Source organism: Alexandromys fortis, unplaced genomic scaffold (assembly GCF_014885135.2).
Source record: "Alexandromys fortis isolate MF-2015 unplaced genomic scaffold, M_Fortis_MF-2015_v1.1 scaffold_17, whole genome shotgun sequence".
NCBI classification, from domain to species: Eukaryota; Metazoa; Chordata; class Mammalia; order Rodentia; family Cricetidae; genus Alexandromys; species Alexandromys fortis.
In genome coordinates this window covers 35,469-62,668 of record NW_026067896.1, presented here as the reverse complement: position 1 = coordinate 62,668, position 27,200 = coordinate 35,469, and the positions used below count along the sequence as shown (strand labels likewise).

The 27,200-nt window shown below is 38.9% G+C and overlaps 2 protein-coding genes and 1 pseudogene across 3 annotated transcripts; 2 read left to right on the top strand and 1 right to left on the bottom strand.

Moving 5' to 3' along the window:
• Positions 1 to 27,200, bottom strand: part of LOC126513887 (POU domain, class 5, transcription factor 1-like) — a 467,898-nt pseudogene that overhangs the window by 429,210 nt on the left and 11,488 nt on the right.
• Positions 89 to 19,017, top strand: Mterf3 (mitochondrial transcription termination factor 3). Of its 2 annotated transcripts, XM_050162438.1 has the most exons (9): positions 90 to 281; positions 1,876 to 2,006; positions 2,701 to 3,038; positions 4,957 to 5,109; positions 10,259 to 10,448; positions 14,519 to 14,666; positions 15,087 to 15,158; positions 16,105 to 16,266; positions 18,738 to 19,017. In XM_050162438.1, the coding sequence occupies exons 3-9, from the start codon at positions 2,714 to 2,716 to the stop codon at positions 18,930 to 18,932; spliced, it is 1,245 nt and encodes a 414-aa protein (XP_050018395.1). In that variant the 5' UTR covers positions 90 to 281; positions 1,876 to 2,006; positions 2,701 to 2,713; the 3' UTR covers positions 18,933 to 19,017. The 2 variants fall into 2 exon arrangements, with proteins under 2 accessions (XP_050018403.1, XP_050018395.1); XM_050162446.1 differs by lacking the exon at positions 1,876 to 2,006 and having other exon boundaries at positions 89 to 281.
• Positions 22,350 to 27,192, top strand: Uqcrb (ubiquinol-cytochrome c reductase binding protein). The gene is made up of 4 exons (XM_050162524.1): positions 22,350 to 22,482; positions 24,808 to 24,879; positions 26,264 to 26,430; positions 26,985 to 27,192. The coding sequence occupies exons 1-4, from the start codon at positions 22,464 to 22,466 to the stop codon at positions 27,060 to 27,062; spliced, it is 336 nt and encodes a 111-aa protein (XP_050018481.1). The 5' UTR covers positions 22,350 to 22,463; the 3' UTR covers positions 27,063 to 27,192.

Sequence of the window (27,200 nt, the reverse complement as noted above, 5' to 3'; positions counted from 1 at the left end):
GGGCCTTCAAGACTCCGGCAGGCTCTGTCCACCGACTCCCCCTCCCAATCCGCCGCCGATGGTCTCGCCCACGAGGAGCGCAACTCACGTAAGTGGCGGCGCGGCGCCCGCACCGCGAATCGCTGGCTGGTTTGCTGGGCGACCCGGCAGTGCAGCCGGGCTCGATCTGCGCCTCCGCGGACCTGGCCCAGGTGAATTGGGAGAGCAGGAGGTCTGGCGGTATTGGAGCCCGATCTGCCTGCACTCAGCAAGAGCAGCAACTGGAAGCCTCTCGAGGGCTGGTAGGTTCTCAGTGACCCGGAGAGGGGGTCCGGGCTCGTTCTGTAGGTGGCAAAGCTGCCGGGCTTGTTTATCAGCACTAGAAGGGGGCCCGAGAGTGTCGCTGCTGCCTGCCGAAGTTCTGTTAGGGACTCTAAGGCATCCTACACTACGCACGGTTAAATGTTGGTTAAATGACCTTAGGGAGGGAGGCTGCGCTGCCTAGAGGCCCTTTATTACGAAGTGTGCCTTTCATCTCCGGAGTGCCAGGGTTAGTTAAAAAGCAGAGATATTGAACCTAGAAAAATCTGTTCACGCTCTTTTTCATGTTCCTAACAAAATAGTGCAGGGTACAGCTTGAGAGATGTTAAGAATTCTTGTTTCTTCTTAAATCTTCCTAATGGGCACACCGCAGGGCATTGTACACGAGTGCAAATCTTTACTCGTTTCTGAGAGCTGTGTGTGTCTGCACTTGTCCTGTAATCGCTCCCACAAAACAAACCCGAACCCCCTGAGGTTCGAGGTCCTAACTTGGTGCAGGAGAGTTCCTGGGAAGGTGGGTTCAGGGAGGGGGCCGAGCTTTTTCCTTCTGCATAGTGGGGTTGTTCTGATGGCTTAGACTTTGAAGCGGTTTTGTGAGGGGAGTGTAGTTGCAAGTAAAAGTAGAGGGTAAAAATGAATGTTTAGCACTCAGATCTTTGAGTGGAAAAAGAATTTAACAGTGAGCCCACTAGATGTAGGAAGGTTTCCGGACAGACTCTGGGAATTGGTTTGGAAGTATCACAAAGTGCTTATACAAATCGTTCTGTTGTGTTCCCCACCTTTATAAAAACATATGTTGGAGCTGAGAATGTAGCCCAGGATAAATTTTCACCAGCACAGCACACATAAAAGCATTATGTGGCGTTTTTGAGCCTCCATCACCATGAGCTAGAATAGCATGTCCAGCCTTGACATCTCCGCGAGTTCACGTCAAGAACCTAGTTGTCACCAGGCGGTGGTGGTGCACGCCTTTAATCCCAACACTTGGGAGGCAGAGGCTGGCAGATCTCAGTGAGTTCAAAGTTAGCCTGGTCCACAGAGCAAAGAGAAACCTTGTCTTGAAAAACAAAAAACAAACAAAAAAGTTACAACCACCATGGGGAAAATGTTTTAAGAAAGATTATGATTTTGTGTTGAGCCACATTGTTCATACCTGTCCTTGACCATTTGTGGATAGGACCAGTCTCGCTATGTGGAAGCTTCACTAAAAGTTTGGTCTTGTTTAGGTGACATAACTGGGTTACCACTTTGATGTCACTATTATGGAGAACATAAGAAGTTTGAGGGAAATTTTGACAGGTTTGGAAGTTCCTAAAATTTAACAAAAGTTACCTATCCCACAAGGTTATTTCAAGCACACCCTTCCTCAGGTCACTTAAGAAAGAAAGAGATTTGCTCTTAGTCAACATCCCCAAACTACAGACCTTCAAGTGTTAGACCCGCAAGTGTTTGTGAGACTAGACCCTTGATTCAGGGCCTAAAACAAGCTGAATTCCACTGTGTAGAAAAACAAAATACAAAGGCATAAGCAAGAGTTAATTGATAATTAACATTTTTTTGTCTGTCTGTGTTAAGGTTTAAATAAAAACGCTGCAGGTCCCTGAGTGGCGGCAGGAAGCAGGTTTCAAGACCACGGCAGGCCACTAAGGCAGCCGGGTCCCAGGAAGGGAGCCCCCGAGTAGATGAAGGCTGTTTGCCTGGTATAGGTGAGTTATAACTACAGTATAGAATCTGACTGGATAGCTGAGTCTGAGCTTGACTGTACTGGCTCTCAACAGGTAAAGCAGCGTTGGATTAAATACATAGTATTTTATGTAAGAGACTTAAAAGTACATACCAATTTAAAACATGAGACATTGCTTTGTAGTCTGGAATGAGATACAATGAACAGACAATTATAACATTTATGAATCATTTAAAACAGTGGGTTTCTTTTTTTTAACTTTTGACTAATTTATAGGCATAAAATACATTTTAGTAACTCAGCATTATAATCAAAATATATTTCCTAAACACATTTCAAACCAAGTTCTAAGAACATTTTATTGCATTACTGTTATTCTTTCCTTTTGAAGATAAAATTAATAGTTGGTTTAGATCTTTTGTAATTTGAGCAATTACAGACTTTTTTGGTTTAAAGTCATTCTTTGTCTTGTTTTTAAATTGTAAGGCCTATCTTTATTTTTCCAGTTCTGAAGTTCCTGTTTTGGTTGGTAGCTAAGACTGCCTTTGTTTGTGGCTTTTCATATATAAGAAACATTTGACTACCCTGGACATATTTGTTTAAATCTTTTATTTTAGGAAGAAATTTATTATTATTTATTTGCTGTTTCACTACTGGTTTAAACATTTGAGTGAGTTAATCTATCTTCTTTTGATGGTTGTGTTTTTCCTTTGTAGACAGAGAAAAAAAATGGCCCTGTTAGCTGAGCAGATACCCAGATGGTTCAACTCAATTAAATTGAGTAATTTCATTAAAGCTGCGCAGATCACAAAACGCTCTACAAGACCAGGAAAAACATTGTCAAATGGCTTTTCGTCTCAGGCTCTGTTGTCCTCTGACAATTGCTTTCGCCTCTGGGGAATTAAGACTTACAAGACATCCTCCTTGTGGAATAGTTTCCAGACTGCCAACTCCAATAGGCAAGAGAACAGTTCTGAGCAAAACACTCTGCTCCCTTCAGTGAGTGAAAAGCCGGAGAGGATACCCAGCCTTGAATCTGAGCTGTTTCTTGAAGGTAATTCTGAACACTGAGAAGAGTCCCCTTTTCAGGGGTTGTTTTGATCATGCTACATTGAAGCATTTATCTAATTAATCTTAATCAATAAAAAGCCAGGAGTCAGATATCAGGGTAAAAACCTAGATGATCAGAGAAGCAGCCAGTAGTGCTTCCTACCTGTCTCCTTCAGTCCAGCCCCACAGTCACTTTCTCTCTCCACCTCCCTACTGCTGTGATTAAAGGTGGAGCCATCACCGCCAGGCTTCTATTGTTAACTAGTGGCTAGCTCCATCCTCTGATCTCAGGGCAAGCTTTATTTGTCATAACACAAACAGTATCATACATCACTACATATTTAGACAATACTCGTCCATTCCATGTCCTGTTTCATACCAGGCAGGAAAAGGAACAGTATTGGTTCTATTCATTTAGTTTTATTAAACTGTTATTTTAGTAAGTTCCCAGGTTAATTTGTGTTTTTTTGTAGCTAAATATGTAAAACATTTGCTTTTTAAATATTTGATTTTATAGCTTCTCTTGAAAAGTGTCTTTTTGGCATGTCTTTTTGGCATTTGTTAGACTTATTAGGGTTTAATTGATATTTATCTTTGGAGTATACAGTTTTGACATATATTTATAATTATATTTATTTTTAATTATTTATATATTTATATGTATATATGTTTGACATATGTATTGTATAATAGTTACCAAGTGGGAACAGAGAGTTTACACTTCAGGTTTCCCTTGAATTGCTTTATAGTCAACCCTCCCCTCTACATGCCTCTTGATACAGGAATATATTATTATGCCACAGGTAAAATATGTTCCATTAGTAGAATGTGAATGAATTTAAAAGGGGAGGCAAGGAAGAGAAGCTGGCTGTGAAAAAAGTGAGGATAGTTAAGAGAGTAAAACAGTAAGAGATCATAGTCTGGATTCCTTAAAGTCACAGCTTCAAATTTCTTTCATACGAAATCATATTAAAACAATAGCAAAGAATCCATATCAGGGCAAATTAGAGGACTGGCAAAGGTTTGCAGATGATAGAACATAGACATTCTTTTAAGAGAATTTAGAGAGGAGGGCACTGGATCAAAATGAATAAATTCAGAATAGCATAACTTTAGAATGTGAATTTGGGGTATTAAAAAAAGCCATACTTTTGGCCTAGTTCACAAGCCATGTCTCTCAAAATATTGTTGAAGAGCAGTAGATCTTTTTAACATTCTTACATGTTGATGAAAAATGAAGAGAAATAGTTTTGTGTCTTACCCAGAGACGATGACTCTTACCTGTAATCCTAGCATTTAAGAAGATGAGGCAGGATGATTGCCTGGGTTGTGTTCACTGTCTCAAAAATAGATTGAATGTCTTGAACTTTACTAACAAACTTCATACCTTGAAGGGAGAATAGTTGGTCTCTTTGGGTACTCTTAAATCTTAAGATATTTTTGGACCTTTGTGACATGGGGGTCACCACTCTTAGGCCATTCTGGCTTCAGACTTGCTATAATTCTCCTGTCTTAGCATGCCCAGTGGAATGCTGGGATTATAGGTATGGACCATCATTTTAAGCTTGCACTTCATAAACACCTAATTCTGAAATGATCTCAGTACTTAACCAATGAAAGACACAAACTAGGGAAGATAGAATATTTATAGAAGTAGATTTGGGGTTGTTTTCTTTTTTAAGGTGAATTTTATTTTTAATTATGCATATGTGTATGTGTGTGCACATATGAGTATAGATGTCCATGAAGCCCACAAGATGGTATTGGAGTTATAAGATTGGGAGCTTTCTGATGTAGGGATCCAAACTGCAAGAGCAGTATGTACTCTTGACCACTGAACCATTTCTGTAGCCCCTATGGAATGTTCCGTATGTACATGACAGCTGACTGGCTTCTCTCTTTCCTCATGACTTGCTGCAAAGAATTGGATGACTTACCTTCGCTGTCTCCGATACAACCAATTTCAGAGGAGGAGGCTATTCAGATTGTTGCACACCCTCTGTTGCCCTTATCCTCCTTCACACTTGGAGACTACGTAGATCATTCCGAGACTCTGCAGCAGCTAGTGCAGCTTGGTAAGTTTCTAACCTACCAGTCAGCCTGTCATGTGTTAGTTTGTTGACCCATGGTGAACTATTTTCTGCATTGTTTTCCCCTGACCTTCCTCCTGGAGCCTACTGCCCTCATCTGGATTGTTCTTTCAGCCTGTACCATAACTTTCTTAATATGCTGGCTAGTAGGTTATCCTTGAATTAAAGGCAGCTAGAGCTATTCATTGCACACTTTCTTTTGGTCCTGTCTGAAATGTAGCAACCTTGTTGAATCTGTTTTCCTTGGGTCTGGTTTGATTTATTGATTTCTCAGTAATGACCCTAAGGAGTTGAGAGGAACTGGATATTTAAGAGATTGAGGAACCAATGTTTCCACATATAGCCATATATAGTATCATGTTTTTACTTGGACCTCTTATTGTCTAAAGTCTCCAATTTCTGGTTGTTGTTGTTTAATGGATGTTGAGTATTGTCTTAGGGTTTCTGTTGCTGTGAAGAGACACCATAACCACTGCAATACTTATAGAGGAAGACATTTAATTAGGGGGGACTGGAAGCATAGTGGCATGCAGGCAGACATGGTGCTGGAGAGGAGCTGAGAGCACTGCATGAATCTGCAGGCATCAGGAAGAGTCACACAAGGCCTGGCTTCAACGTCAAACCTCAAAGTTCACTGCTAGGGATTCACTTCCTTCAACAAGGCCACACTACTCCAGGGCCATGCCTCCTAATAGTGCCACTCCCTATCAGTCAATGGGATCATTTTCATTCAAACAACCACAAGTATTCCTTACCCAAAATGTCAAGAACCGAGAGTGTTTGAAATTTGAGGCTTTTTCATACTTTTTGGAATATCTGCATAGACTTTACCAATTGATCATCCAAAATCCAAAAAGTACAAATTCTAAAACTTTTAGTGTTTCACATACTGGCATCTTCCATTAGAATTCTTATTTGTGGGCCTTTCTGTGTCTTATTTTGATAATTCTGTTTTCATATGTTGTGTTTGGGGGATATAGATAAATCTTGTTTCACCAAAGAAGCTCCCTTTTTGTTTCTTATTCACCATATCTTGGAGAGCTGTTTTGTTTATCAGAAAAGTGAAAAAAAAAAATACCTGCGCCAATGTAGGAGACTCTTGGGGGTTGTCCTTGTTTCTTTCTTTTCTCTCTCCCTCCTTAACATCTTTTTAGAACCTTATCCTCCATATTCTCTCTCTCTTAAGTTTGCTCTTATTCTGTAGTTACCACTTCTTTAGGACTCATTTGTCACTTACCTACCTTGATAATCCTATGTGTGAGTTTGTGTGTGTGTGTGTGTGTGTGTGTGTGTGTGTGTGTGTGTATACATGTGGCCAAAAGATAGTTTTTATTTTCTTTTGATTGATTCCTTTTGTTTTGTTTTGATTTAGGGCAGCTTCTTTCCTTGGTCTGGACTTGCAAATAGGCTGAACTGACTGGCCAATGAGCCTCAGGGATTTGTCTGTCTCTATTTACCCAGTGCTGGAATTAAAAGTGCACAGTACCCTGCCAGACTTTTTTTTTTTTTTTTTAACATGGCTAACATGGCTTCTGGAGAGCAAACTCAAGTCCTCATGTTTATAAGGCAAGCACTATACCTACTGAGCCAAACTCACAGACCCTAACTTGATAACTTCCTATTCAGCTATTTTGACCCTGAAAAATCTCTATGGTGTTAGTGTTCCTTCTAAATTGCTAATTGAAAGCACTGGTTAACTGCTTCAAATCTTTTTTTAAATTTTATTTTTCTTTTTAATTTATTTATTATGTACCAGATCTCATTATAGATGGGTGTGAATCATCATGTGGTTGCTGGGAATTGAACTCAGGACCTCTGAAATAGCAGTCAGTTCTCTTAACCTCTGAGTCATCTCTCTAGCCTGGCTTCAGATCTTGGAAGCTTTCGAAGTTTTCCCTGCTTTCCTCCTGCTCATCTTGTCAGCCTCTCCTCTTGCCTACATCACTCCTTTAGTTGACTTATCTCAAGTTCAAATAGCTTCTGAGATGTGTTCTCTAGCCCTATTATCTGAGTGACCCTTCTGAGTTCCACTTTGCCTGCTTTTATACCTGTACTAATGACAAAATATGGTAATGTTTCACTCCTGTTTAGGACCTAGTTCACCATATGTTACCCAAATATGTAGGTACCCAAGGAATCTATGTTCTCAAAAAGCTTCATGTGAGGCTAGGCTTGGAATCTCTTTGTGAAGCAAGAGGTAGGTGGATCTCTGAGATCAAGGCTAGCCTGGTCTACATAGTGAGTTCTAGGCCAGTCAGGATAACAAATACCTATTTGAGAAGAACTGGAAGATGAAGATGGAAGTAAAATGAGAAGTCCAAAATTAGAACTACAATTAAAGCCTCTTTTATTAACCTACGTATCCATAAATTACTGAATTGTTAAAAAAAATGCGTTGCACAAATACACGATGGAATACTGGTCATCAATAGCAGACAGTGATGTACCGTCATTTCCAACAAGACTTGGAGGACTTGGAGGACTTGCACAGACATGTCTCAGTAGAATCAGAGAAAGAGAAGAATGGTGATTTGGGATCGGAAGATGTTGGTGGGAGGGTACAAAGTTCCCATACTTAGTAAGTTCTGGAAATCTGTGATGTACTAAGTATGTTTTAAATATCCACAGAAAGATGTAGATAGACCTAAAATATCTATTGAATTTTGGAATGTTCACAGCTTAAAAGATGTTCTGAAGTAAGTTCAAGGGGAGAGATGACATCTGACACCTGCTATGAGTGTGCAGGAGAGTAAGTTACCTTTTCTTCCAGAACAGCTTCCCTAGCCTACCGCAGGTACTCAGGGTGATGAAGGATCACCATGGTCCAGACCTATAAATAATTTGCAGTATATTTAGAGCTTTCAGATATGTTTCAGTCATTCTTTTTGTATATGCTAATAAGCTCAGTAGCATGTCTTAGAAGTAACTGTAAATGGCAGTAACTTGGAGGATCCATTGTTGCTTGTCAGTATTTTTAGTGGTAAAGCCGTAGTACTCTTCTGTTTGTTTTCCTCCTTTCTCTGCTTGTTCAAGATCCTAGGAGGCCAGTCCTGTGCACAGGGCTCCTATGCCAGCTGACTTCTAGGCAACTACTGCCAGAGCAACATAAAGGCCAGAAGGTCAGGTCAGGTCACTCTTCTTCAGGTCCTTTAACTGTTCATCCCATTGCAACAGCTTCTGTCTTGCAACACTTCACTAATAGCTTACAGTTCCCTCTGTGCTCTGGAAAAGGCTTGGCCTCCTTATCTCACTGCTAGATAGACGTTGTGTGTCCATTTACTCTGCTCATGCCACTGTATTATATTTCTTTGTGTTTGAGCTCTGTAGGATAATGTTTCTTCTTTCCAGATCTGACTGATGACTAAATATATGTGACAGTAAGAGATGCAATGTCCACATCTTTTAGAGCATGTATTGCTCATTTTCATCCCAGTGCTTAGCAGAAGTGTCTGGTCCACAATAGGCAGTGTCCAGCTTTTCATTTTAGTAGAATTCTGAGTGAGCTGAGGACTTAAGCGCTCCTGATGGGATTCTGCACTCCCACTACTACTAAAAGCAGGTTTCCATTTCCTCACAGCCCGGGTGTGACAACTCAAACTGCGCAAGGCCCTCCAACATGTGTAAAATCACTTGGAGTTCAAGTTACTTTTAAAGCTTTGTTTCCCCATTTATCACAGATTTTTGAAACTGGCTTCCATCTCCTTTTTTTATTCATTCATCATTGATTAGACTTGATTTTGTGTGATTTTTTTAAGTTACAAAAGAATTATATGTAGTTGATAGAAGTTCAGCTATTCCAAGAGGTACCCTTGCTCCCAAGTATAAACACTATTATCAGTTTATTGGGTAGCTTTCCAAACCTTTCTCTTATAATGTAAGTGGAAAGCTAGCCATGGACTCTTTTGTTTTTCCATAATTAATATTTGCTTATGTTCTTTGTTTTCTGTGTGTAGAACTAGCATATATTTAGATTATCAATCAATCTGCAAATAAGACACAGAAACATTTTAGTGTAACTAGTGATCTCATTGTACTTTAATGACTAGTATTATCTTTCTTATTGAATTAAAATGCCATCACTAGTGTGTGATAAATTGCTTATGTTCATTCTGGGTCTGCTTCTGGTCTGTGTTTGGTGTGTGGTGTGGGTGGGTGTGCACATACTCATAGCAAGAAATTTAGATTTGGAATTACATGTGTTTCTAAATTAGGTGAGGGAATATGATGATATTTTTGATTGTGGATGCTACTTGGGGACAATGTTATTTCATTGCTTTGTATGAAGGTGCCTCTAAAATCATTTTAGGAAATGGGTTTTATTTTGTCATATTGAGGATTGACCTTGTGGTCTTATGTATACTAAGCAAGCACTATATCACTGAACTATCTCTCTAGCCTTTGTAGATTTTATTTTATTTTTGTACTTTAAAGTATTCTCTTCAAGTTTCACCATTGACCATGAGCTCACTGTGTAACCCAAGCAGGCCTCAAACTTACGATTCTCCTGACTTAGCCTCCCAAGAAGCTGAGTGATTTAGTGACTTTCTCTTTGGGGAAAATTTACCTCTATGTTGACCTTGGACATAAACATTATAATTAATTTTAATCTATTTCTACAACCAGTTTCTTTTTTTTAATTTTTATTTATTTATTATGTATACAATATTCTGTCTGTGTGTATGCCTGCATGCCAGAAGAGGGCACCAGACCTCATTACAGATGGTTGTGAGCCACCATGTGGTTGCTGGGAATTGAACTCAGGACCTTTGGAAGATCAGGCAATGTTCTTAACCTCTGAGCCATCTCTCCAGCCCCCTCTTTCAGCCATTTTAGATTCCTTTGTTGAGAGTTCTCTGTTTAGGTCTGTACTCCATTTTTTTGTTTGTTTTATTGGATNTTGTGAGCCACCATGTGGTTGCTGGGAATTGAACTCAGGACCTTTGGAAGAGCAGGCAATGCTCTTAACCTCTGAGCCATCTCTCCAGCCCCCTACAACCAGTTTCATTTAAAAATACTTTGTTTCCATTTGTCATTTTTCCCTTAAATAGATTATTCGTCGTCAGTAATTTTTCCTTATGAAATTAATGACTGAATAAGAAATTGACTTTAAACCAATCCTTTCCATTTGTTACAGGAGTGGATTTGTCAAAGATAGAAAGACATATTGATGTAGCCAACTTCCTTCTAAGACTGGATTTTAAAAAAGACATTAAGCAAATACTCCTATTTCTTAAAGATTTGGGTTTAGAAGATAGCCACCTGGGACCATTCCTGACAAAAAATTATGCTATTTTCTCTGAAGATCTTGAAAATCTTAAGACAAGGTAAAGTTTGAAATGATTTCCACATAACCTAGGAAGTGCTTATGGAAGAATTACTCATGTATGTTTGAGAATTTTTTTAGTCTGCTATTCAAGGATCTATTGAGTGACTATGAGTGGTTCTTTCAGTTATGCACTTTTAATGCAAATAGAGTAAAATAGTTGTTTTGTCAACTGTCAGTTGTTTTTCTTTTTAACGTATTAATGAATTAGTATTGAAATACTTCTCTTCAGAACCTGGAAATGTCTCTCTAAAATCTCTACTAACAAATAATAAATTATCTAAGTACACTTACAAGTTCATAGATTGTGGCTGTTGTGATTGTTTTCTTTACTTTTTCTTGTTTGGAGACATGGTCTCATTATGTACCCCTGACTGACCTTGAACTCATAACCCTCCTACTTTGGCCTTCTAAGTACTGGAGTTATAGATGTGTGCTGTCATACCTAGCATTTCTAATTTTTGATAGCAGACATTTAGTATTCTTTGAGCAATTTGTTTATAATATAATATAATTTAATTTAATATATTATATTATGTAATTTAATAAAAGTTAAAACATTTCCATAAGTTGAACTCCACCCAAATTCCCAAATATTGTTTATAAATGTTTATTTACATTTAAAGGAGGATATGCTCTAGAGATAAATACAATGCATTGGTATGGATCTTGGTCTATTGATACAAATTTAAGATCAATTTTGTTTTATATATATGTATGTGTGTGTGTGTGTGTGTATATTTCTGCTCTTGATTAAGGTATTGTGTTTGTGCAGCTCATTTAAAATGTGACATATAATTAAGAAATACAGGTTATATAGTCAGACTTGTAGTCATGTCAGTTAGGTTTTCTTGATATATAGAAATATATTTCAGTTAGATAAATAATCTTTCAATTTTTCAAAGACCTAAAGAATATGACATTTTAAATGTTTTAAGAACTTATGACTTTTCATGACAATGAGACACATCTGCTCCTGTTGGCATTGAAAAGGCTTCTTATGGAGCTGGCTAGCCATTTGGGCAAGAAAATGCTCTTGCCTGGACTACTTAATGGTGTGCTGTATGAACTAGACATGCAGAAATAGAGGAAAACGTAGGTGGGGTCAGTGAGAAACCATGTAGCCACCAGAGGAGACAGACACTGGTACCGGTAAATCATGAGCCTCATGGTAAAATATAAAATAATAGAACGGTTAATTTAAGATGTAAGAACTAGTTAGAAATTTGCTTAAGCTATTGGCCAAACAGTATTGTAAGTAATGTAGGTGCTGTTTGATTATTTGGGGTCTGGGCATCCTGGAAACGAATGAGCAGTCCTTTACCTACACCACGTGGTGGCTCAACCATCTATAATGAGATCTGGTGCCCTCTTCTGGCATGCAGGCATATATGGAGGCAGAACACTGTATATATAATAAATAAATCTTAAAAAAAAAAAAAAGAAGAAGAACAAGAAGAAGAAGAAGAAAAAGAAAAATCCCTTATAGGTATACCCAGCAACTTGGGATTAGTTGATTCCAGGTGTAGTCAGGTTGATAGCCAAGACTAGTTGATGACTGTTAGAGCATTTATAAACAGTTTTGCACTTCATTCATAGAGAGTTATTAATCTGTGAAAACATTTACTGTAAGTTGTTGATGTATTACACATAAATATACATAATACCACTCAGAACATGGCCCTGTTCTTAAGTTAATTCTGACTTCATCATGTAATGTATTCTGAGACACATTGAGTGGAAATACTATTCTGTTTGCCTTATTACCCAAATCACAACTATCACTCATAACTGTTGGCATTCACCCCAGTGAAATGCCAGGACCCCTCAGTTCCACCTCAGTTGGACATTTCTCTCAGTCTCTGCCTAGGGTAATTTTCCTCTGGTCCTGCCAAGATCACACTTATCTCCTCTTGCTGCTCAGTAACAATCCCTGTAGATCAGTGGTTTTCAACCTTCCTAATGCCTTGACCATTTAGTACAGTTCCTCATGCTGTGGTCATCCCAACCATAAAATTATTTTCATTACTACTTCCTAACTATAATTGTGCTACTGTTATGATTTGGAATGTAAGCATCTGATATGCCACCCCTGTGAAAGGGTCGATTAACCCTCCCCTAAAGGGGTTTCCACTCACAGGTTGAAAACAAGTGCTCTAGGCGGTTCTCCACATTGAGATTGAGCCGGTAAGGGTTTGGTAGTTTCTTGAGTTAATAATAAACTAATTCCTTTTCTGTGAGGTGAGAAAAAAATGAAACTCAAAACATCTGCATTTCTTACATTAAACATCTTACATAGTTAAGGCCCTGGACTAGGCATCAGACTTAAAAGACTGATGCTTTCTTGTTATGGGACTTAACGGCTCCTGTGATACAAACTTTCACGTGGCACAGGCAAAGGGTGGTTCTAAGAACTTCACACTGAGCATCCTGTCTTCAGGTATAGATTCCTTCACCATTCAAAAGTCGGTTTGCCTCATTGCTCCAGATTTATTCCAGGAAAGCATGAATATCAGGCAGTGGGAATCACTTGAGAGGTTTCACATAATTATTACATGAGGTATAGAAAGTTTAAGTAATTTTCCCAAGATTACACACATAGTATAGATGGCAGAGCTAGTATTCCAACCAAGATGGCCAAATTCCAGAATCTTGACTGCTTACTGTATAAAGCATCTCCCTACATTTAATTCTGTGAAAGAAACCTGTGTTAAGGAAGCAAGTTTCTTGCTCAAGTTGCCTGTCACATGTTCCTGACTGGGTAGAGAAATGTTTATTTGAATTTTTGTAGTATTTCATCTCTGTATACTCAAAAATATGAATGATAAACAGTAAGTTTCTACTGAGTAGGCAGGGATATAAAATATTTAATTAAAACTTGATTTTTGGCTTTGCTAGATATAGCAGGCTTATTTTCTACACTATCCATAATAGCACCAATTTTATGTACTTATTTTCTTTTCAGTGAAAATAATTTAGTGTATAAAATTGCAGGTCCTTTGTAGAATTTCCAAATGAATCAACTGTATGTAGTTTATATAAATATATATTGTTTTGTGTGAGGCATGTAATGCATGCTTGTAATCCCAGCACTTGGGAAACTAAGCCCAGAAAATGAAAAGATCAAGGCTAACCTGGGCTAAGTAATAAGACTCTGTCTCAAAGCCAAAAATTTTGGCTGGAAATAGATGGCTCAGTGGATAAAGTGTTTGCCATCCAAGTGTGAGAGCCAGAATCCACAAAAAGCCAGGTGCTTTGCCACATATCTGTAATCTCAGCCAGCTTTTGGTGGTGGGAGTCAGAAAATAGAATCTTCTGGAGCTCACACCATAGCTAACCTGGCTTATGTGGCTGTGAGCAATGGGAGACCCTGTCTCAAAATAAGGTGGAAGGCTAAGGCCAACCCCTAAGATTGCCCTCTGACTTCCACTTGTGCCCCAAGGCATGTGTATGCGCCCCTCCCCCATCATAGACATATAATAATGGTTTGTTTAATTTAAAGATCTACCTGAAGCATATTAGAATTATTTTCTGATTTAAAGTAAATGGAAACTAATAAAAAATTGTCAGTGCTTTTCTTGAAAATGTGTCCATATTTGGGATATTACAGAGGGTTTTATTGGGGAGAAGGTGGTTTTAGAGACAGGGCTTCTCTGTGTAGCCCTGACTGTCCTGGAACTTGCTCTGTAGACTAGGCTGGCCTCAAACTCAGAGATCCACCTGTCTCTACTGGGATAAAGGAGTGTACCACCACCACACAGCTTACAGAGTACTTTTATTGATCTTTTTTTATGAGAAGTTATAGGGTCCTTAAAAAAAAAATTTTGCGCTGAGTAGACTCAGAAGTTTCTATTTATATATACATATGTGTGAGTATATATATATGTAAAAATCATTAAAAAGAGATGAGGACGGGACGCAGGAGAAGTGGGGTAGAAATTATGTACAGTACTCCTGTTTGTACTCAAGGTCTCAAAACAAGTTTAGATATAACCTTAGAAATTAGCATAATAAATTTATTTTTATAGGAAATGTTTATCATGCATATGTTTTTTATTATTATTTCTCCAGAGTAGCTTATCTACAGTCAAAACATTTCAGTAAGACAGATATTGCGCGGATGGTCAGAAATGCACCATTTCTGTTGAGCTTCTCCGTGGAAAGACTGGATAACAGACTGGGGTTTTTTCAGAAAGAGCTTGAACTGAGTGTGAAGAAGGTAAATAAATGGATGGATAGATAGATAGATAGATAGATAGATAGATAGATAGATAGATAGATAGATAGAGGAAATGTATTTTCTCTTTTAGTAACCTTTAAATGTCATGTTTCTAAGTGTCTGACCTACACAGATCCTATAAATGCATTATACTTTCTGTACAAAAATGTGTTAGCTTGATAGATTAAAAAGGAGGCTCCATCACTTTATAGTATACCATCAATAGCTTCTTAAATTCTGATTCCATGTTAGATTTCTCATCAAATAATGTTAGGTTGATACATATTTCCAAACTTTTTGTCATTTCTTTGATGGGGTCATATTTTAAATTTTAGCTTGGCATTCCTTGTAATGTCTTAGTTTTCAAAACTAGTTAAATATTCATGTATAGTGATGATAATTACTATGTTTTAACTGTAGACTAGAGATCTGGTTGTTCGTCTTCCAAGGCTACTGACAGGAAGTCTGGAGCCTGTGAAAGAAAATATGAAGGTAACATATCTTCAAGCTATGAGAAGCTAATTTCTTTACATTCCTGTTTTGTTTTGTTTTGTTTTGTCTTATTGATATTTATCGAGCTCTGTCTTTTTCTCTGCTTCCCTCCCTGCCTTTCCCCTTCTCCTTTAATCCTCCCCCAAGGTCCCAATTTACTCAGGAGATCTAGTCTTTTTCTACTTTCTACTTCCCATATAGATGAGATCTATGTAAGTCTCTCTTAGTGTCTGCATTGTTGTCAGGTTCTCTGGGATTGTGGTTTGTAGGCTGGCTTTCACTCACACTGAGGCTGTTTCAGATTGGATCACTGTCTCACTGTTGTTCCCCAAAGTCAAGCCTCCAGTGTACCTCAGTTTCAAATAACATGTTATCTTTCAAGATTGCAGAGAGTCTCCGCATACCAGAGTGCAAATGGACAACGTGAGATTCCTGTCCACCACTGGCCCAGGAATCACTGTCTCACCAAAACCTGTAGTGGGTTTTGAGGGCTGTGTAGGCTGTAGGTGTGTCTTGAGGGTAGGAGTCTGCCTGTCTTGGTAGTTGTTCGTTTCCTCTCATCTCTTTGCAGTCAAGTCTGTTTTTTCTTATGACTCTTCTCCATAACTTCACACGGGGGCTTCTAGTCCAGCACCTTGTCTAAAAACCTAACACTGATGGCTTGTGCCAGTCCATACGGGCCTTTTTTCTTTATGTGTTATTCCATCTTACGTTTCTTTTTATATGGACCTCATGACCATCAATGTAGAGGAGCTTTTGCTTGGGTGAGGGGTTTGAAATTTGGGTGACCCCAACCAGTGAGCTATAATCCCATAAAGGGCAGTGATACAAATGCCCCCAAATTTTAAAAGGTCATTATTTTAACTTTAGAAGAATCAGTTTGCACTACAGCATAGTACCAAAAGACTATTTCTTCTCATGACTCTAAGAATTTACTTTCTTGTAGGTTTATCGCCTTGAACTTGGTTTTAAACATAATGAAATTCAGCATATGGTCACCAGAGTCCCAAAGATGCTAACTGCAAACAAAAGGAAACTTACGGAAACTTTTGATTATGTACACAACGTGATGAATATTCCCCACCACATCATTGTCAAGTTCCCGCAGGTAACATATCTCCCAGCTCTCTCAGACAGCTGCCCTTGTTCTGCACTCAGTCTTCAGGTGTGGTGCGGTGTATTTATTTGTAGCAAGTTCGCAGCTGCTGGGCTCCTAAGAAGACTCGATTTGTCTCTTCCCTTGTAACTTTTACCTACTCTTCCCTTCGCCTGTTGGAATCAGGAGAAAACTCAAGCATAGTCTCTTGGACTTTTCTCCATTAAATTTAAAAAATATTGTTTTATTTGTTCATGATATAGAGATGTGAAAAGATATATGACCTTAATAACTCTCAGAACTAGATTGTATTTAGTCCACTTCCTTCACATAGAGGGATGTTTATTTGCCCATCTGAATAGCCCTTAATATAGGATGATGCTGGCACATTATAAAAAAGTATAGGAGGCCTAGAATTGTTTGACTCCAGCTTATGGAATAATTATAAGTAATCTATGAAAAAGCAGTGACAGTTTCTTGTCTCCTGGGGCAATAGATTATTGAGAGTGGGTTATATGGAAACCTGACCTTGTCCTACCCAGTAGGTGTAACTATCTTTCTCATTAGACTTTCCTTGGGGCCACCAACTCCCTGATATTGACAGAGACTTATTATTAATTATGAAAGCTTGGCCTTTAGTAGCTTAGGCTTCTTCCCAACTAGTTCTTATAACTTAAATTAACCTATTTTTATTAATCTATGTTCTGCCACATGGCTTTTACTTATCCCCCATTCTGTACACCCAACTTGTTCTACATCTCACTGGCCTCTCATCTCTGCTTCTCTCTCTTCCCCAGTTCCTCTCTCTCCCCAGAAGCCCTGCCTATTCTCTCCTGACTAGCTTTTGGGTATTCAGCTCTTTATTAAATCAATCAAAAGTTACGTTAGCTAGAAACATATCTTTACAGTGTACAAAAAGATCATCCCACAAGTGGGGTCCAGTCATTCATTACAGAATGGACCATCTGCCCTGGGCTAGAATGTGTGTGAGCACTAAGACTAAAGAACTCAATCATATGTGGCTTGTATGAGAGGCAGAGATTTAAAATAAGCTTACCCAGTAGTAGAGGGCTCAATGGGCAATTAATTCAGTAAATAGGAGAGAAAAAACCATAGAAATAATACCTATTGAGTTCATACTGCTTTGTGTGTATGGACTCTTTATAGTTACTCTTCCAGAAATCAACCCTATTTGACAAAAAAAGGAAAACAAAGGGACAATGTGAGATTCCTGTCCACCACTGGCCCAGGAATCACTGTCTCACCAAAACCTGTAGTGGGTTTTGAAGGCTGTGTAGGCTGTAGGTGTGTCTTGAGTGTAGGAGTCTGCCTGTCTTGGTAGTTGTTCATTTCCTCTCATCTCTTTGCAGTCAAGTCTGTTTTTTCTTATGACTCTTCTCCATAACTTCACACGGGGGCTTCTAGTCCAGCACCTGTCTGCAAATCCACTGATGGCTTGTGCCAGTCCATACCGGTCTCCTTTTTCTATGTGTTATTCCATCTCATGGTTCTTTTTCTGTGAACCTCATGACCATCACTGCAGATACACAAAGGGATGTTTTATTCTAGAAGCATACCAATGTCACATCATAGCAGCATATGTGGTCTTTCTGTGGTCACTGTTCTCAAGTTAATTTTCAACACTTGTTTTTCTTCATGTCTCTCCTTGTGCACAATTATCACTTGGTACACTGGGAAAGAAATCTAAAAGTATGTTCCCCATGGAGTGTCCCACAGCCAAGAACGTGCTTGAGACCACCCCTTCAGGAGCCCCAGCTCCTTATGCTGCAGACTGTCACTCCAGTGTGAGCCCTTCTCTTGTCCTCCCTTCACCTCTGTAGCAGCAGGCTTTAGGCACTTAGCTGTCTCACGATTCCTTTGTCAAATGGCTGTGCTTTCCTTAGTCCTTGGGCATTTTAACAGGAAGAGGCATGCTTCCCCTCTTCACCTCCCAAAGGGGCAGCCTCATTTTATTTTGATTCGGGGGGGGGGGGTAACAGAATTTAAAGATCAAAAAAAGAGACAATTCCCTTTTGCTGACAGAGATCTTGCTCTCTAATGTTGGTTCTAAAAAACTTGTTAAAACAGATTTCTGGGCATCATTCCCAAGTTACAGATGAGGTGGTTTTGGGGTGAAGCCTGAGGATTTGCTCTTCTGATGCTCTCCTGCTTTAGCTTAGCTTACCAAGTGCTGTGATTGCAGGTGGGCATCACTATACTCAACTCCTAATTTCTTACCTAATAATACGTGTGTGCTGGGAATCAAACTCAGACCCTCTCCCATCCTACACATTTATCTTTAAATCGATCTACTCCCTTAGCCTCTTTAACTATAATTCTGAGCAGAAACCATATAACTTAAATCCTATAGCATTAATCATATTTATTGAACATACAGTCATTGTAACTAACTTATTAAAGTAGGTAACCAAGAAAATTTGTTAGTATTTCAGCTTTTTATTGTAAATTTCTTTCTTTTCCAGGTATTTAATACAAGAATATTTAAAATTAAAGAAAGACATTTGTTTCTTGTCTACTTGGGAAAAGCACAGTATGATCCAACAAAACCTAACTATGTCTCTTTGGACAAGGTCGTATCTATTCCTGATGAAGTATTCTGCAAAGAGATTGCCAAAACTTCAGTAAATGATTTTGAGAAATTCTTAAAAACACTTTAGTTTTTGATTAAAAGTTAAATATATTCTTGTAAACTAAATGTATACATGAATAAATCACTGTATTTTAAAAAATAAATGTCTCAGGTTTCAATATTGAAAACATTTTTTTTCATAATTCTGATTTTTGGTACTTGTTTGGTTTGGTTGGCTTTTTGTATTTATTATTTATTTTATTAGAAGAATTACATCACTTTCCTGTTCCCTTTCCTCCCTCCAGACTCTTTCAGGTACCCTTTCTCCCACCCTTTTCATACCCTCCCTCAATTTGATAACTTCTTTTTATTACTGCTAAGTGCATATATACATGTATATATGTGCATGCACAAATATATAAGCACAGTCTTCTGAGTCTTATTGCTTTTGTGTATATGGTTTCAGGGCTCATCATTCTGCATTGGCCAACTGCATTAGTCATTTTTCTGTTGCTGTAAAGAGACACCAGGACCAAGGCAACTTTTATAAAACAAAGCATTTCATTGGGTGGTGGTTTACAGTTTCAAAGGTTAGTCCTTATCATCATGGCAAGGAGCATGGCCGTACCCAGGCAGAAAATAGCTGAGACCTCTACATCCTGATTGATAGGCAGAGAGGAAGAGATTGCGCCTGGCATGGATCAAAGCCTACTCTTGGTGACAGACTTCCTCCAAAACATTCACACCTCCTAATCCTTCTCAAATAGTGCCACACCCTGGTAACTAATACTTAAACCACTACACTAATCAATACAGAGGCTAATCCCAGAGTCATTAGTTACCTATAATTATTTGTCTAAGGATGGGACCCCTCGAAAGTTTCCCCCTCCCATGTTGGCATATCCATTGATACTGCCATTCATTCCAGTCGTTTATGCTGCCGTTTCTAGGAGAGATTGTTTTACAGCAGACTTCTTAGTGTACTGACGCTTAAACTTTTCTGTCTCCTTTTCCTCTATCTTCTCTGAGCCACAGGCACAGGAGCTGTGTTGTAGATGTATCCATTGAGGCTGATCTTTCCACAATCTGTTGACTCCCGCATTGTATCCAGTTGTGGTTTTCTGTGATGGTCTCCATTTACTATAAAGAGAGGCTTTTTTTTGATGAAGGTAGTAGCTGCATTTATCTCTGGGTATAAGGATAAGATTTAGAATGTAGTTAAGTAGTTATGCTGGTCTAATAAAGTGGTGGTAGTGAGTATTCCAGTCTTTGCAGAAATACCCAGCCAAGTCAAAATTGAGAATTAATGTGTTTTAAACCACTAAATTAGAATGTGGTTTATTGTATACCAGAGTTCTGTGTTGTATCAGATATCCTGAACGACTACTATGAGTAAAGTAACTAAGTTGATGATTGCTCAGGGCCAGATATAGTGTCTTTCCTATTACTTATTAACTTGATATTTAGTGTCCTAAAATACATTGGTTAATGTGACATAAATGTGTGAAATGAATAAGCAAAGAAACAGTCTATGTCTAAGAATGACAATTCACCTTTGTGAGCAATCCACTCAGTATCACTATAGGTTAGCTTGGGACTAAGGCAATAGCTTAGTCAGCCAAGTGCTGCTCACACACGAGGACTTCAGTTTAATCCCCAGAATCCATGTAATAACTGAGGCCTCCAGTGCACGTATAATCTCAGTGCTGGGGAGATGGAAGCAGAAAGCTCCCTCAGGCTTGCTGGCCAGCTAGTCTTGTCCAAATTGGTGAGCTCCAAATTCAATGAGAGATCCTAACTAAGCAAAGGTGAAGAGTGGTTGAGAAAGACATTCAGCTTAGGCCTCTGGCATGCATACACTTGCACACATACATGCACACATATTGACACACAAACATATACACGGAGGCATACAAAGAATAGGTTAGTTGTGCTGCTGTAATGGACAATCCTAAAATTTTAAGCAATTTAAAACCATAATTATCTGTTTCTTGAGCATATCTATCTTGAGATTACAAGTGGTTTAATGGAACAGATTGATGCATCCTAGATGTCTTCATTATGACTGGGGTGTCACCAGTCTTCTAAAAGGAAAAGAAATGTTAAAGATTACTCTTTAAAACTTGCTTTTTTTGTGGAGGTGGGGGGCACCAAAGGATCACATATATGTGTCTAAAATTTAAATAGTCAAAGTAATGTAATCTCTATGCCAGGAGGAAAGAAATAAAATTTTTTAAAAAATATTAAGATTTATTATAGTAATTTGCATGTATATATGTGTGAATGTATGTTCATACATACAGAAGCCAGCAGAGGACATCAGATCTCCTAAAGCTAAGAGTTACAGATGGTGATGAGCTGCCTGACATTGATGCTGGAATCTAAACCCAGGTTCTCTGGAAGAGCAGCAAGTGTTTGTATCCACTAAACCATTTCCCCAACCCCCTAAATATATCTTAGGCGTAATATATATATATATATATATATATGTATATATAATATATATATTGTTTTAGGTGAGTGGGTGGTGATTGATCCAGAATGGAGTCAAATTCAGTATGTAGACAACTACAACCTAGAACTTGCAGTGATCCTCCTGCCTCAGCTTACTGAATTCTAGGATCATAGGCATGTGCTCCTGCTTTAAAGTTAATGTTTTTAAAACTTATCTGACCTAACTTTCTACTAAAATGGTTTGATATGGATCCTTAGGTGGAGAAAGTGAAGCCTAGAGGTTTAGTTTTCTGGGATTAGTTGCGCAGCATATGATCCTAGAAATAAAGAAGCCTGTATTTGAACATGGATTTCTCAATTCTAGAAAAAAAAAAAAAAAGTAGATTCATCCCAGTTCATTGAATTCATTGTCTTTGGTTATGATCATTTATGTTGTCTAAACTTCCTGAGACTCAGCTTCTCTCTCCAATACTGAAGTGTGTGAATACAGACACATTTCTGTACCTGAAGAGCCCAAATCTATGGATTCAGATTGGGGAGGGATATTTGTGTATTGAACATGTATGTACATTTTCCTGTGCTATTCCCAAAATAATGCAGCGTGACAGCATTTTATATCCTGTTTTAAAGGTAATCTAAAGGTGATTTAAAGAATGCAGGAGATGTATGTGGATTGTATTAAAACACCGCACCATTTGACATAAGGAATTCGGGCATCAAAGGAGTCCTTCCATACTGAGGACTGTGTGCCTGAAAACCATCTACCACATTACCCATCTCTTTTATTAATATCGTAAAAGTACCTTCCTGTAACAAAACCTTGAATAACATCGTCTCCTAATATCTCAGTCACTGTTTTTCCCATTGTATCAAAGAAAAAAAAGTTTCTTGAAACAGAGAGCGCAAAATCATCAGCCCAAAGTAGGGACTTCACTCAGTCACCTAAGCCTTCCGTGGGCCGTCAGAGCTGCGCCTGCTCGGGCGCCCGCCCCTCCCCGCCCCTCCCCGCTCCTGCTTCTCGCCACACACCCGAAAGTAAGCACGACGCCTGCGCACGAGCCCTCTCTCCCCTCCCCCGTCCCCAAGGTTTGCCTGACGCCTGCGCTAGAGCCCCGGGTGTCCTCTAGGACTTACCCAGAAGGCAGCGCTTCGATCTCAGGTCATCATGGCGGGCAGACCTGCTGGTAAGTGACTGGTTTTCCCTAGTGGATGTCGCGGGGCGGTTTTCAGTCCTAGCATCTTGCTCCCCTTCTGCTCTAACAAATTAGTCACTTTGAGGGTAAGGGACGTGGCGTCCCAGTCCAGCTCCAGCTCAGGTTTTGCTGAGCCAGGCCTGGCCAGCCTGAGGTCTGGAACGGGACCTCTGCGGAAGGAGCCCTCCATGGCTGGACAGCCGGTCCGGACTCCTTCCCCTCGGCCTTAGGACAGCTTGGGGAAGTGAGGAGGTGAGTGGAAGTCTGCCGCTGTGGACTGAGGGAGCCCTTGGAGACAGACACGGTCCTCTGCACTAGAAATCCTACCTTTTTCATGCTGGTGACATTGATCGGAGCAAATAGCTCTCTGAACTAGTCCCCAGGAACTTTTGTCAAAATTAGAGGAAGATTAGATAGGTTTATAGCTTTAGCGAGGTGTATCTGGAACATGGGATGCAGAGCTGGAACGACCTTTTTTTTTTTTTTTTTTTTCTTTTTCCTGTAGGCTTAGAACGAATTTGTGGGATAGAATGCCAGAATATTTAACTAATTCACTCTTTGCCCTCTGGTGCTTTAAGTTGGAATAGCTTTTAAAAAACAAAACTAGTACCCTTCTCACAGTCCCTAGAAATTGTGAAGGTCACCCACTTGACAAAAATTTAAAGAATGGTACTAAATTTAAGGTATTCTGTACCGGTGTTCCTGTTTAATACTAGAGACCTGATTTCAATATAGATCAGATTGATTCCCTTCCGTGAGCCTGCTTCCTTTTCTGCAACATGCTTTTAACCTAGCTAATGTGGAAATGCTGAGCAGAGTAGTGCCTGGCACATTATAAGTGTTAAATTTAATCGTTATTATAATTACTGCTATGTTTACAGTTTAGCTCCTGTGTGTTTGTTTTTAGATTTATTTTTAATTCTTTAAATTTTATGTTTGAATTTTTTGAGCCAGTCTTGAATTCACTGTGTACTGAAGGATGACCTTGAAGTTCTGATCCTTCTGCTTCCCTAAAAATGCTGGAATTGCTGGAATACACCACCACACCCATTTTATGTCCTGCTGGAAGGCAGGACTTTGTGGTACATGCTATACCAACTGAGTGATTCGCCCTTAACTGTTTTAATTTTCCCTTAGAAACAATTTTATTTTAATTTCTGAGGTTGGAGGAAGCCATATAATAAGGTGTACAAAGTCAGAAGGAGCTAATTGAGAACTTGCTTTTCTTCTTTGGTAAGAAACTAGCCCTAGCGACAATTTTAAAAGAAAGTTTAGACCATGAGAAGAGAACTCAGTTGATAAAATGCTTGCCTTGCAGTGCAAGCACATGCCTGAATTCAGTTTCCAGAACCCATGTTGTTTGTTTGTTTTTCAATAAAGCCTGAGTTCCAGACCTGCCAGTTACTTGGTGAGACCTGCCTGTTATGTGTTTAATCTTAGTGCTGGCAAGGTGGAGACAGGTGGATCTCGGGCTCTGATTGGCTAGTTATTTGGCAAATTTCAAGCCAGTGAAAGATGCCATCTTGTCAGACACTGTCCTGCTTCCTAGACCTCTTTGAGGTTACTTATTCATCAGGCTCAGCCTTGTTCCCCAAAGAATAATGAGTTGTTTTTGCATGGGTTATTTTGCTTGCTAGGCTTGAGCTCCAAGGCTGAGCTACATTCCCAGTCCATATTTTAGTTTTTCTTTGTGTACAAGATCTGGAATTTACGATCTTAAACTACCTCAGCTTCCCAAGTGCTGAAGTGTTACATACATGCTCTGTTACAATAAATTTTAACGTGGAGTATTCCTCCTTATTTGTGTTCAGTTAACTGTTTGGGAGGAGGAAAATGGGCTTTTTTTTTTACTATTGATTTTTAAATGATTAACTGATGTTGTAAAAGTTTTTCCAGTAATTATATTTTTAAAGTGATGGCCAAATGAAATTATGTAGACTAAAAGTTTTTGAGACTAGGACAGACCTGCCACCTAACCTGAATTCTCATAGCTTCACCCCCTTTAAAAAGAAAAATTTGTTTTTGCGACTACAAATGATTCGATGTTCCAGGTCTCTTTCCTGTCCCTTGTCCTCTCAGTTCTGATAGTAGCAGGTCAATGCAGAGGGCCTTTGAACTTTGAGAACCCAAAGTGTTAGGAAGTATTTCTGTGGATATTAGGCACCTTTAATTTTGAGCTCACGGTTTTCTCCCATGATGTCGTAAGTGAAATTATGCAAAGGAATATTCTTTCTTAGGTTTATAAGAGTATGAGAGTTCTTTGGTTATTGATGTATTCATTTGTAAGTATAGCAACTAACAGTGTGGTGATTATAGTTGCAGCATCAAGCAAGTGGCTGGATGGTTTTCGAAAATGGTATTATAATGCTGCTGGATTCAACAAACTGGGTGAGTTTCTGTTTTCTGTGGTCCCCTTGTTCCTGAATGCTGTGCTTTTTTAAAAATTCTTATAGTTCTAAAAAGATGTTTTATTTTGTTTTTGTGTGTATCAAATTTAAAATTAAACTATTTTGAGTTTTTCATCTTTTGAAGAGAGGGCTAAAATTCTAAATGCTTCTTTTCTTTCACATCTTTATATGTTTTGTGAGCTTTCTAAGAGCTATCTAATTTGCTCTGATCTTCACTTTGTGGTCTAGAAGCTGAATGGAAGCATCGGCAGATCTTAGGGGTCTTTAGTATAATTTTAAGTTCTTTATGACTTTAAAGAATTTATTATACCAGGTGTGCCTGTGGACATCAGAGGAGGACTTCTAGGATACAGTTCTTTCCTTCCTCCATGGGGTCTAGGGATCCAACTTGGGTCATTAGGCTTGTTCAGTAAAAACCTTCACCTGCCTAACCATCTCACTGGTCCTAGTTATTTAATATCTTCTTCATCTCAGAAGAGATGTGGTCTACTTGTGTTTTCAATGGCAAAATACACATTTTAAATATTTTCTGAACTGGGTCATATGAAATAGGAATTTTACGATAGTGGTTTTAAAGGCCCAGATATTCCTTCAAGAAATAACTCAGGTCTGAAATTCTTTTGGTTTCCATCTTATATAGTGATTTGGTGCTTTTTCAGTCAAGTCTTGAGTTTTAAATCATAAAGATATTTTGCTCTTTAGGAAAGAAAAATCCTGGGTGGAGGAGATGGTAATGACCTGAGTTCAGAACCCACATAAAAGTTGAAACAGGGTGACTGGAGAGATGGTTCAGAGGTTAAGAACACTAATTACTCTTCCAGAGGTCCTGAGTTCAATTCCCAGCAACCACATGGTGGCTCATAACCATTCATAATGAGATCTGGTGCCCTCTTCTGGCCTGCAGGCAGACATGCAGTCAGAATACTGTTTATACAATAAATAAATAAACATTAAAAAAAAAGTTGAAACAGTAGCACAAGAAGCTATAATCCCAGTGTGCCAGTCTGGGAAGTTTGGAGGCAGAGACATGAATCTCTAGAAGCTGGTGGGCTAGCTCTTGCAAGGTGGAGAGACAAGAACCAACACCTTAAGTTTACCCTTTGACCTCTACATGTATGTGGAGGGACAGGTATGCGCATGCACACACATACATGAAAAAACTACTAGGTATATGCCTATAATTTGCAATAGAGAGACAGAAGCAAGAAGATGGTTATTTCAAGGCTAATATGAGACTGAGGTCAGAGAAACAAGTTATTCTCTGAGTTCAAGGCCAGTTAGGACTACATAATGAGACTTTTTAAAAATCACTTTTAAAAAAATGGAGATAGCTGTTTAATCTGCTTTTTCTATTTCTATCACAGGTTTAATGCGAGATGATACACTACATGAGACTGAAGATGTGAAAGAAGCCATAAGAAGGCTTCCTGAGCATCTTTATAATGACAGAATGTTTCGAATTAAGAGAGCCCTGGACCTGAGCATGCGGCATCAGATCTTGCCTAAGGAGCAGTGGACAAAATATGAGGAGGTAGAGCAGGTTTGCTTTGTCTAACAGTGTTTATCACTCAGCATGCAGTCAGAGACAGGAGAAACACTCATTTGTACAGTGCTTTAGTGTTCTCCAACTCACCCTACATAAGTAGCATTTCAGCAGCCGAGTGAGGTGAGCTGAAATGACTTTGAAAACCACTAAGCTAGTCTTTAGTATGGAAGGCCTGGGCTAGATTCCAGGGTTTTTTTTTGTTTGTTTGTTTGTTTGTTTGTTTGTTTGTTTTGTCTTGAGGCTTTGTTCCCCCCTACTTCAGTTCCTTCTCTAATGCAAACAGTTTTAGTTATATCAAGACCCCTGAGTGATCTTCTAGTTCCTGGCATGGATATCGTTGAAACCTGGAAAACTTATAGGCATTGTTTTTTTTCCCCCTGGTACTCCTAACTTCCTCACTGCGTGATCTTTGTGAGGTTTTACAGTTAAAAAGCACATAGTTCCTAGAAGTTTCAGATTATATTTTCTTATGCTATAAGCAAAAAAGTTCTTTATAATGAATTTGAGGTTTAAGACCATTATTTTTCTTCATTCTTTAGGACAAATTCTACCTTAAACCCTATCTGAAAGAAGTTATTCGGGAAAGAAAAGAGAAAGAAGAATGGGCAAAGAAGTGATCTTGTGGTTGAGATCTGTGGATGTGCCTGGTCTCAGCATATTCTTATGAAATTGTTTCAACCTGAATCACAATTTAAGAATTATTTGTTCTGCAGATGTCTCACTTTAAATAAATGTGTATTGAAGCCATTCTTGGA